Here is a 12,548-nt window from a genome sequence, read left to right on the forward strand (position 1 = left end):
CAGAAAATGTCTACAACCCTAACCAAAGAACAAGCAGATGTTTCCACCTAAGATTATTATTTTTTATTTGTTTTTTGGCATGGGTTTTGACCAGATGCTATTAAAAGGTGAATGAACCCTGGAAAAACATGGTTTCTCTCTTTTTGTTTTTACCAGTTGTTATTTAGCAACACAAGACTGAGGTTAGGAGGGAAAAAAATCATTCTGCAGATTTTATTAGATAGCTATTAAAAGTAGCAAATCAGAAAGATGGTACAAATGAAGAAAGACCAGTTTTGATCATGAAAGTGTATGTTGGATTCCCTTGCCTGCCTCCTTAAACAGCTATGTTCTGGTAAGAGACTGTAGGGCAGAATTCAAGATGGCAACACCTTAAACCGTAAATCAAACAGGTTTCATGTTTTACCTGCAGTTGTGGTTTTGGTGTTTCAAACATCTGTTTGTCATGTCCATTAGTATAAAAACTTCAAAGGGATCTAATGTTTTCCCGGAAGGTATCTTTGCGGTAACCTCAATTTTTCTTTCTCAACTGATGTCAACAATCTCTACTTATTGTCTCAACTTTAACATAAAATGAAGTTTTTCCTCAAGCAGAAAGAATGTGATGAATACATAGTTGACAGAAAGTCCCTTGGGAATAAACTAGTTGTAGATCCATGAATTTCTCAGTTTAAAAAAAAGTTAATGGGGGTGAATAGGAGGGAAAAGAATATTTATATTTGTAACAACCCAAAATGTATATAATAAAACATCTTTTTTTTTTTTTTTTTTGCAACTTCTGGGTATGATCCAGCCCAGAGCTATGGCTCTGGGGATCACCTTAAGTCTAAAGACAGAAAAATCTGTTAATTTCTTGTGGAAATTCAAGAGGTAGTTTTGAGGATGTGTAACTTGAAAAGTGAGAGTGACAAATTAAGGTTTTGTGTACAAGTTAAGTGACTGGCTTCTTTGGTCATTGTCTCCCTCTCTGTAAAAATAAATCTTCTTGCAAAGCTCATTAATAGCTTCATCATTGGAGTTAAGATAGCATGTTCTTTAAAAAGCAGTGTGTGGTTGTGGTGATGGTCACACAACTCTGTGGAAGCACTAAGACCCATTAACTTGTAGGCTTTAAATGGAATAATTATCCTTAGAAGGAAAACTGTATCAAACCTAGAGAATATATTAAAAAGCAGAGACATCATTTGCCTACAAAGGTCTATATAGTCAAAGCTGTGGTTTTTTCAGTAGTCATGTATGTAAGAGTTGGACCATAAAGAAGGCTGAGCGCCAAAGAATTGATGCTTTCAAATTGTGGTGCTGGAGAATACTCTTGAGAATCCCTTGGACATCTAGGAGATCAAGGCAGTCAATCCTACAGGAAATCAACCCTGAATATTCATTGGAAAGACTGATGCTGAAGCTGAAGCTCCAATAATTTGGCCACCTGGTGGGAAAAGCTAACTCTTTGGCAAAGACCTTGATGCTGGGAAAGATTGAAGGCAAAAGGAGAAGAGGACAGCAGAGGATGAGATGGTTAGATAGCATCACTGACCCAACAGACATGAATTTGAGCAAAGTCCAGGAGATAGTAGAGGACAGAGGAGCCTGATGTGCTGCAACCCATGGGGTTGCAAGGCATCGGCATGACTTAGCAACCAACAACAAATGTGAACTATGTCTCAGTAAAACCTATTTTTAAAAACATCAGTATATAATTATATTTGAGAAGACTGTGGGGGTTTTCCCTTGGTAGATTTCCCTTGGCATCTGTGTATGCATTGGGGTTTCCCTGGTGGCTCAGACAGTAAAGAATCTGGCTGCAATGCAAGAGACCTGGGTTCCATCCCTGGGTTGGGAAGATACCCTGGAGAAGGAAATGGCTACCCACTCCAGTATTCTTACCTGGGGAATTCCATGGTCAGAGAAGCCAGATGGGCTACAGTTCATGGGGTCACAAAGAGTCAGACATTACTGAGCATAATTAGATATGTAAGAAATGTCTGTGGCACTTTTAAAGAAGATTTTACTTTAACCTTTCTGATTAGCCACCAAATTAATGATTCTTGCAGCATTGAATAAAAGGGCCTCTATTATAGGATTCAGAGACACAAACGAAAACTTGCAAAATGTAGTAAAGTGGGTAGTAAAGCTTAGTAGTAAAGTTTAGGATTCACAGATATGAATGTGTTTAAGTTACAGAGGGTGCGTTTGTGTCTATGTATGTGTTTAACAGGTAGATAAACAAATAGAAAATAGAACTAAATTTACTTGTGTTGATATTTATGTCTTCATTTTCTTGCTGTCCATTGACTACTGATTTCACATCTGTCGAACCTGAGAAAAGTAATAAAAGATTCATTAATTTTCATTAATAAAAGATTCATTAATTAACTAACTCATTAATTCAGAAAACTCTGAAAAAAAAAAAAAAGAAAACTCTGATCTGACATCTACAAGGGACCCTGCATTATACTAGACTCTGGAGATGTGAGCACAAATAAGATAGGTCCCTGTGTGTCAGTTTTTAGCTTGTAAAGGGAATTCTCTTTATTGTATATATATTTTAAAAGAATACATTTTAGAGTTGATTTCTTTAGTAATGCTAAAGAATATTCACAAATATTTGGTCTCATATTTATTTGTGAAGCAACAAGGTCTCTTATGCTCTTCTTACTAGAAACTCTAAATTCCGTATCTCCCCACAGAAATACTACTTATTTTCATATATGACAGATGAATACTTTATGATTATCCCTATGTCATTTTCCCCCCTTGGTATTACAGACTGACACACACAAGACTAAGAACAGCAAAGTGGGGATCAGGAAACATGAATTCTCTCTACAGCTCTGTTCCTAAGACCCTGAATGACCAAAGGCAAACAGAGGCTCATCTCTGAAAATAGGACTGGGATGGAATTGGGATATGTCTTCTCTAAGACTGTTTCCAGTGCTTACAATCTCTGGGGTTGATTCATCTCCTTGAGTATAATATTTTTAAGGGGCTTAGAGTCATCAACGAGGACATGTACAAACCACATGAAATTTAGAACATATGCATCTTTTCTGTAAGCAGATTGATACAAAGTGCATTCTGGAATGTGAGTTCCATGAAGTTTGGGACCCTGTTGGTCTCATTCATGGCAATACCAGGAGTTAAATAAATATTTTTTAAAGAATGAATACATATATATTACTGAGACATATAAATAAGAGAGGGAAGAATAAGAAAGGAAACTTTAGATCACAAAGAAAATCTAAAACAGAGGTCTAACTACTGGAAGAATAATAGATTGAAGTAGAAAAACCAAAAATAGATGTTTCATTTTGTTTTGTTTCCTCAAAGTATGGTACAGCCTGGTGGTAGATTTCAGATTAGGAGAGAGTACACAGGTAGGAAATTACTCATTTACTAAGCAAATATTTAAGTATCCTCTCAGTATTATTGTAATGGTTATCAAACCTTTTGATCTCACAACCTTTTTACACTTTCAAAATTATTAAGGATCCAGAGGTATTAATATTTTATGTGTTATATCTGATATGTACCACATTGGAATTAAAACTGAGAAATTTAAATTTTTTAATTTAACTCTTTTAAAATAATGACTGTAAGCCCTTTACATGTTAACATAAGTTATGAAAAATAATTTCCAAAATGAAAAAAAAAAACTGTAGTGAGGTGATTAGCACTGTTTCACATTTTTGTAAGTCTCTTTGATGTGTGGTTTAATAGGAGACAGCAGGCTTCTCATACTTGCTTCTGCAGTCAGTCTATTGCAGTCTGCTGTTTGGTTGAAGTATATAATATTATGGACGAAACCCAGCCTTAAAGAGGTATGGGGTTGGAAGAGGGAGGCCCTGAAAAACCCTGTGAAGGATATGAGGAACTCCCAGGGGTCTTCATCCCATACGGGGAGAATCATTGTCTTCCAGCATGGTGGAACATGAGCAGTGAATTTTGTAACTGAAGAGGTGATATGATATTTCTAGCTGAAGAAGGTATTGATGTCCAAATTAAAAGAAAAAAGATGTAAGTAAGAAGCAGCTCGGATTGGAGAGAGGTATGTGGCTTCCTGTTGTGAGAGAGATGAGGGAATCTGTAGCTATAGGTTTGGAGAATGTCTGGTATGACTATGATTCCCCTAGGAGTGTGTGATGAACATCTGAGAATATGCCACCTACTGGCATACAAGGTGGTCAACATTCATTATTAAATCCAAAATCTCTCAAATAGAAATGTCTTTTTTAACTCTTCAAGGATTCTTTCATAAGGAGAGATAATAAGTGAAATGTTATATGTATATATAAAGCATTTGTTTGTATTATGATGACTTGTTTCTGATTGTTTTTCCTTTGCTTTTTTCCAGACCATCCAGACCTTTCAAGTTACCAAAAAGGTAAAGTAGTCTGGATCATCTTATGAAATAAGTATGTGCTTTTCCCATTTTAGTATTTTCTTTACGTTTTCCTGCTGTTTTTGCCTTCCTCATTTGTATTTTTATGAAGGAAAATTATATTTCCACTGATTTGGCTGCTTGAGGAATCCTGAACTCCAAAAAGTGGTTTTAATCCCAAGGGAGTCTTTTAGCCTTTAAATTCTAGTTGGGTTTGATCATTTATGGGCTTCCCTGGTGGCTCAGCTGGTAAAGAATCTGTCTGCAATGCGGGAGACCTGGGTTCGATCCCTGGGTTGGGAAGATCCCCTGGAGAAGGGAAAGGCCACCCTCTCCAGTATTCTGGCCTGGGAAATTCCATGGACTGTACACCGTGGGGTCGCAAAGAGTCTGACACGACTGAGCAACATTCACTTTCACTTTGATCATTTATATTTGCATGATTATTTTGAATTCTTTCCTGTATGGCTTGGCTTCTCAATGTCTTACTTATTGATGAGAGAGAAACCATCCAGCCAACTGCCATGACTTGAACTCACAGCAGTTTATTTCAGATGGCTCATCTGTGTCTCTTTATAAAAATTTTGTTGTCATGTTAAGATGGAGGTACTTTTTTATGTGAAAATTTTTAAGTTTGCATTTTTTAGTAGAAAATCAAAGTTTTAAATGGACAAATGTTTCCCAAAAAAAAGCATTGTCTCATCAGATGTCTTTTTGCATGGTGATTCCAAATATGAGATTGTTAAGAAATTCTTCATGATATTTGAAATTCCTTTGCTAAGGAAGCTCAGATGCTGATATCTCTGAAGCCTTCCTCAGGAGAGTTATTCTTTCTTTGGAATAAGATTGCTACATAAATTTTAATTAGTAAATTCCTTTTATATTTAAAAATATTTGTAAATTGTAATCAAATAGACATAGCATAAAATTTACCATCTTAACCATTTTAAAGTGTACACTTCTCTGGCATTAAGTACATTCACATTACTGTACAAACATCACTACCATCAGTCTCCAGAACTTTTTTCAACTTGCAAAACTGAACCTCTGTACCCATTAAATAGTACCTGCTCACTTCTTCCTCCCCCCAGCTCCCGGCAACCACCATTCTTCCCTGTCTCTATTAATTCCATTACTCTAACATCTCATATGAGTGGAAGAGTACAGCGTTTGTCCTTTTGTGACTATCTGATTTCACTTAGCATATTGTTCTCAAGTGTCATCCATGAGCATGCATCAGAATTTCCTTCCTTTTTAAGACTGAATGATATTCCATGGTATGCATATACTACATTTTTTTTACCCAATTTTGCAACAAAAAATATGGAAAAAAGATGAAGGAAAGAGGTTATACGAAAATGTGTCATAAAGTAAATATGACACATGAAGAAAATGAATTTCCATTTTTCTGGAAATAATAGGATCTTCTTAAATGACCAAAACTCTTACATTTTGGAAGAGTCATATGTATTTTTCTCTGTTAAAAGATTTGTATTTTTAAAAGTTTTCATTTCTTCTTTTCAATATACACACATGTAAATACAACTTCTTCCTAAAATTAGCTTTTTCTGATTCCCTTTTCCCACCCTAGCTGACAGTAATCTTTTCCTTCATAGAATTCACAAAATTTTTTATCTGTATCCCTGTAAACATACACCTCTGTTGACCTAGTTCTGTAGGTATTTGTGTACCTGTCTGATTTTCTGAATTAGGCTCTAAGTTCCTTGAAGATAATATCCATATCTACTATGATTTTATTCCCAGAAAACCTGCGTCCTTACTATGTAATACTAACTGTTGAATGAGTTTATTACTTCACAAGAAAGAGTTCTGTACTGTTTTCTTCTGTGAAATTCCATAAACTTCAAATATTCCACTAAATTGATAGTTGATGCCACTAGAAAAGTTAGGATTAATAACATTTAGAAACGCTTACCCTTAGAAGAGGGATAAGGAACATATGTTAAAGGAAACAGAAGGGAAGAAACACAGGAGGAAGAGATTTTTTTAGGAAGCAAGCAATAGCTAAAGTGTTAAATATTTCTTAGGTAAAAGAAGATGAAAACCAAGACAGTTGACATTGGCAGTTTCAGAAGACTCACCAGAGCAAAAGCCAGGCTATTAAGGGTTAAGGACTGGGGTAGTTGGTCAGGAAAAGAGGCCTCAGGCCCTAGGTACTCATACTCTTTAAAGCCTGGCTCTCCGCTCAGAAAGGAAGGGGAGAAAGAGGAGAGGGTTTCCAGAAAGGCAGCAAAAGTCAAAAGAAAAAGATCTTTGTAAACTAAGATTAGAGGAAAGTTTACTATGGAGGGTCTTATTGTAATACAAATGGTCCATTTAAAACAGATCCCCCTTATAATGTCACATGAGCATAAGTTCGCCCTCTAAGATACTTCATTTATTTGTTTTAACAGTTATTGCTGATCTTTTCCCAGAGTAAACCCAATAATAACATGACTGAGAATCTGTGAGTATGTTTGAGGGACTTCCCATGTATATGTGTGTGCTTAGTCATGTCCGACTCCTTGCGACCCCATTGACTATAGCCCACCAGGCTCCTCTGTCCATGCGATTTTCTAGGCAAGAATACTGGAGTGGGTTGCCATGTTCTCCTCTAGGGATCTTTCCGACCCAGGGATCAAATCCAAGTCTCCTGCACCGCAGGGAGGATTCTTTACCACTTGAGCCATCAAGGTCGATATACCTCATGAAAACTTTAGCAGGGCAGGAACAGCCTGGACCAGGGTGCTAGGCAGCCTGCCCACTCACTCAGATCTGCAGTTCACCCACAAATGCAATCCATTCTCCCTGCTCCTTCTGTTATCTGTCGTTTTATAGAAGGAGAATGAATCCTTCATATCTGTGCTGTTTGATACGTGACCTCTTGAGATGATGATGTGCTCTTTTATATTGGGTTGGTCAAAAAGTTCATTCAGGTTTATCTGTACCAAATAAAAAACCCAAACCAACTTTCTGGCCAATCCAATCCAACAGTGCCATGGGTAGTGCTGCGGGCCTAACCTAAGCAGCTGATACAGCAGTAGGGCCTTGAGGAAAACCATCACCTGGTCAGTCAGTCATTAAGAAAAGACTGCCTGCTGTCATCCAGGAGCCAGAGAAGTGGATGGCACATACAGTTATGTTGTAGTGTGGTCTAAAGATGTACAAAATTAGATCAGGCAGATGAAAGACAATTACTACATGGTATACAGAGGAACATATTATAGTAAAAGAGTGGTCCTTTGGGAAATTCTTCCAATGCATGTGTAGTTGACTTTTCAGAGAAAAGAATGCACAGGTCCTTTATTCAAATTTAAACTTAGAATATGTACCTTGAACTCAGATGCATCATGAAGGGAATTAGCTAGAAAACTGTAGCTGTAAGATTTATAGGTCATTTTTAATTTCCTTTACTTCTCCAATTTTCCTGCTTTATTAGATTTTGTCATAATATTACAACCATTGTCTGGGTTTCATATTATATATGAAACTTTTGTTTCCCACATGGTGCCCGTAGTTACACAACATCTTAGCATAGACAGCAGGAAGCAGAAATGGCCTCAGTTACTGTGTGATATTTAGCAGAAACCACTGTCTGAGTAATATTTACTCAAAAGAGTTAGGGCTTTCCCCCCGTGGTGCTTGATGTCCTCAGGATAGTGATTCCATTTCTTAAGTGCGAGCAGTTGTCTCAAAGAAAGGTTAGCATGTGAAACATGTGCTGTGTGAGGAAGTGGATTTGTAATAGGGTAAGGTTAAATGTGTTTGGAAGAAATGTGCTGAAATCACTAATACCGTAAAGTTTCCATATGTAGTCCATGCACAGATATGGTAGAGACCAGTGCTGTAAAATCAAAACCAAATGTTTTCAAAAGCAAGAAAAAGCAATTATTGAATGAGTTTTTAAGATTGCTGTGCATGTGTGCAGATTTTTCAAGACACAAACAAAAAGTCATTATATAGGTAAATTAAACCACAGTATGAAAACTAAGCAATTTGGGGCCCATGGCCTTCTATTGATAACATGTTTGTAGGTAAAAATGCATAACTTCTGGTTTATTTGAAAGAAAATTGATCCATTTAATATAAAGTATAATGAGTAATTGTGTAAGCCTGGAGCCCTTTTCACTTCATAGGGCTGATATTTTAAAGGTCTAAAATGGAAAGGACTTTTTTTTAAACCTGAAGCAATGAACAGAAAGTCTCAAACGTGCTATTGACAAAGGATTTTATTGCTTCAAACCAGTTACTTTCATCTTGGTTTGCATTTGGTGGAGGAGGAAATAAAGTATAGAAAATATAAGCATTGGGTGTGTTCTGGAAATACGGACGATTCTGACCACTTGGTGTTTACATTTGAATAACTACAATCAACATATTCTGATTTATGTGTTTTCAATACATTCAGGATTATTCTTAAGTTATTCCACCTTATCTGGCATAATTTTTCCTTAATGAGTTTTTAAATGCAGAATTTACATTAGTGAATTATGTTCAAACTTGAAGTCCTTTGGGTCTATATGATTTTGCACAGAGAAATTAAGAGTGTGGCTTAGGAATTTAATCCTAAATGACAGTTTTGGAAAGCATCTGTTTGTGGCAAGTTGACTTATTCTTAATGGCTTTTGTTTCTCTTGTGTTCGAAGCAAGAGATATCATAGTAGCTAAGAAGCCAGACTCTTAAACCAGACTACCTGGCTTCCTAGCTTCGTGACTTTTTTTTAAAGATATAATTGATATGTAACATTATATAAGTTTCAGGTGTATAACATAATAATTTGATATTCATATGTATTGTGAAATAATCACCACAATAAGTCTAGTTAACATTCATCACTACACACAGTTACAAAATTTTTTTCTTTCTTGTAGTGAGAACTTTTAAAATCTACTCCCCTAGCAGCTTTCAAATATACAGTATAGTATTATTAACTATAGTTACTGTGTTGTACATTACATCCCAAGGACATACTTGTTTCATGACCAGGGCCAGCTTGTGACTTTGAACAAGTTATTCAACCTGACCATGCCTCAGTTTCATCTCATAAATTTGTTGTGAGAATTCTGTGAGATGATAATCTATGTAAAGCATCAGAGCAACTGGAACTCTTAGTGGGTGCAAGCTATTATTCTTTATTCTCCTAAGGTTGCTTTTAAAAGAAAAATAATGAAAAATGCCTGTGCAAGTGCTGCCTTAAAGCATAATTATGTTATATTTTATTTAATGTGAATATCTCCATGAAGCCAGATCTATGAAGTTGAGCGATCAGAATATAAAAATCAGCCATCTATTCTTAGAGACATCTTGTAGCTTTTTTCAGAATTGTAGAGCCACAAGCTTTCTTTAAACTGCCAGCGTGATTTTGAAGAAGAAACTCAAAATATCTGAGCAAGAAGTCTATTTCAAATAAGCCAGAAATAGCCATCACAGCAGCCCAATGAGCTAACACTGTTGAGACTTAAAGAGTTATTGTCCAGAAGTTAGATGTTTCTTTTCTTCTCTGATAAAAATTCAAGAAACCTGAAGTTGGCAGAATACATTTTGAATTTTAGAAGAGTTCAATTTAGTCAACTTCTATTAAGCAGTAAGTTGTTAGCAAGATCTGCAAGCATCAGGTTAGGAAGGCCTGGTCCAAGGTCTTACGGAAGGGCCCAGAAACAGGTCTTTCAGTGGAAGATAGTGAAGGAGGGTATGGGAAGGATATTGGGGGAAATGACTTGACTGTGGGATTTGGTAACAGAGAGGAGTTTCTGAGATGTAGTAAGAAACCACAGCCAGGCCATGGTGATTAGAGAATTGAGGGAAGATAGATACATGGGTGTTTGTTCATCTAATCAATAGATAGTGACCAAGCACCTTTTAAAAGACACTGTTCTGCAGACAGGATCATCTATATTAGTTTTCTATTTGCACAGCAGAAATAGAGACACAGACATAGAGAACAACTGTGTGGATATCAAGGGAGAAGAGGGGATGGGAGGAATTGGGAGACTGCGATTGGCATATACATACTACTGATGCTTTGTGTAAAATAGATAACCAATGAGAACATACAGGGAACTCTACTTAGTGCACTGTGGTGACCTGAAATGGAAAGGAATTCCAAAGGGAGGGGATGTATATATGTGTATGGCTGATTGGTTTTGCTGTACAGTAGAAACTAACACATATTGTAAAACAACTATACTCCAATAAAAAATAATTTTCAAAGAAGAAAGTATATAAATGTTTAGCAAAAAGAAGAAGGCACTAATACTGTACTAAATCAACCACTCAATCAAATCAAAAGTCTCTGCCCTCATGTAGCTCACAGTCTAGTGGATAAGTTCATTATTGTTCTGTGTCCAACTTTTTGTTTTAACTAAAAGGAAGGTTAATAGGTTTATGGGAGGTTTCAGTTTGGTTTGGTTATTCTTAAGGCTTACAGGCTTTCCCGGGTGGCTCAGCAGTAAAGACTCTGTCTGCCAGCGCAGGAGACGCAGGTTTGTTCCTTGGGCCGGGAAGATCCCCTGGAGGAGGAAATGGCAACCCACTCCAGTGTTCTTGCCTAAAGAATTCCATGGACAGAGGCAGCTGGCAGGCTACAGTCCATGGGGTCACAAAGAGTTGGACATCTAAAATAGCATCTAAAATAACAATTCTTAAAGCTTTACCTGAACCTATTTATGGGCTGGGTTCTTTTTCAAGAAGTGATGGAGTGAAAGTAGGAAGAAAGGAATAACTGGAGAAACAAAAGTTCTGGAAGAGACTGCAAAGAGGATGGAGCCTCTGTTAAAATATGTTTTTTTCCACTTAGAAAGTGTAGATTCAAGATCTTTTTCCTAGGCATAGATACAGCAATGAAATATTACTTGTCAGAAATGGACATTATGCTCACTTTCAGTTGGTTAGATAGCATGACTGACTCAACAGACATGAATTTGAGCAAACTCCAGGAGATAGTGAAAGACAGGGAAGCCTAGCATACTACAGTCCGTGGAGGCACAAAGAGTCACACACGACTTAGCAACTGAGGAACAACAGTTTATAATCTCATTAGCTCTTTCATTGATAAATACCTGTACTATGTCTGAAGTAGGAAGAATTAACAAATTGCTGTTAGGTAGTGAAAAAACTTTACTCTGCTTCTAAGTGGCTTTCTCTGTGATCTCTCTCTGCTTTTGTAGTTACGCAGCCCTGATAGCAGACTGGCCTGTGGTTGTCTTGGGCATGTGCACGGTGTTCATCGTGGTCTGCGCCTTGGTTGGAGTATTAGTGCCAGAGCTTCCTGATTTCTCTGATCCATTGCTGGTAAGGAAAACTGAGCCAATAGAATCTGCTCATCTATTTTATTTAGCCTTCGATCATCTCAAAAGATTAAGCATTTTAGGACACTTTGTCTTATGCTATCTAGTACCCTCTCTTTTGAAACCTTCTCAAGCCATCAGTAAGTATAGTCACTTTCTGAAAGAGGAAAGACTTGTTTGTATTCTCAGGTTCTCAAAGGCGGTCAAGGAACTTGCCCACCTTCAAAAATCTGGAAATCTGTTTCTTGGTCTCCATGTTAAGCTAAAAAGCTGTAAATTGGATAATCTGCAGACTATAAAAACATTTTCACAAAATCTTTAAAACCAGAATATCACCTTTTTTTTCCCGAGGAAGTTAAAGGAATTTCAATGTTACTAAGAGAGAGCAAGGAGAAGGCAATGGCACCCCACTCCAGTACTTTTGCCTGGAAAATCCCATGGATGGAGGATCCTGGTAGGCTGCAGTCCATGGGGTCGCTAAGAGTCAGACACGACTGAGCGACTTCACTTTCACTTTTCACTTTCATGCGTTGGAGAAGGAAATGGCAACCCACTCCAGTGTTCTTGCCTGGAGAATCCCAGGGACGGGGGAGCCTGGTGGGCTGCCGTCTATGGGGTCGCACAGAGTTGGACACGACTGAAGCGACTTAGCAGCAGCAGCAGCAAGAGAGAGCAGGGTCTGTTTTTAAGTTTTGAAAGATGTCCCTTGGGTGTGGAATAGGGAGGAAAATATGAATGAGGATAATGATAACAATAAACTCTTTGTAAAGCATGCATAACATAATTTAATTTGACCATGATGTTTTATAATATAAAAATAAGTATTTACAAAAAAAAAAAAATAAGTATTTACTAAATGCTAGGGATGCATATGGAAGAGAAG

At 37.1% G+C, this 12,548-nt stretch overlaps 1 protein-coding gene across 6 annotated transcripts in view; it reads left to right on the forward strand.

The window, feature by feature from the left end:
- Positions 1-12,548, forward strand: part of DISP1 (dispatched RND transporter family member 1) — a 221,730-nt gene that overhangs the window by 193,999 nt on the left and 15,183 nt on the right. For all 6 annotated transcript variants that reach the window (XM_027564512.1, XM_027564516.1, XM_027564513.1 and 3 more), the window contains 2 exons: positions 4,352-4,381; positions 11,546-11,669. In XM_027564512.1, the coding sequence (XP_027420313.1) occupies positions 4,352-4,381; positions 11,546-11,669 (154 nt within the window). The remainder of the gene's footprint in view (positions 1-4,351; positions 4,382-11,545; positions 11,670-12,548) is intronic.

The sequence above is a fragment of the Bos indicus x Bos taurus genome, chromosome 16 (assembly GCF_003369695.1).
Source record: "Bos indicus x Bos taurus breed Angus x Brahman F1 hybrid chromosome 16, Bos_hybrid_MaternalHap_v2.0, whole genome shotgun sequence".
Lineage (NCBI taxonomy): Eukaryota > Metazoa > Chordata > Mammalia > Artiodactyla > Bovidae > Bos > Bos indicus x Bos taurus.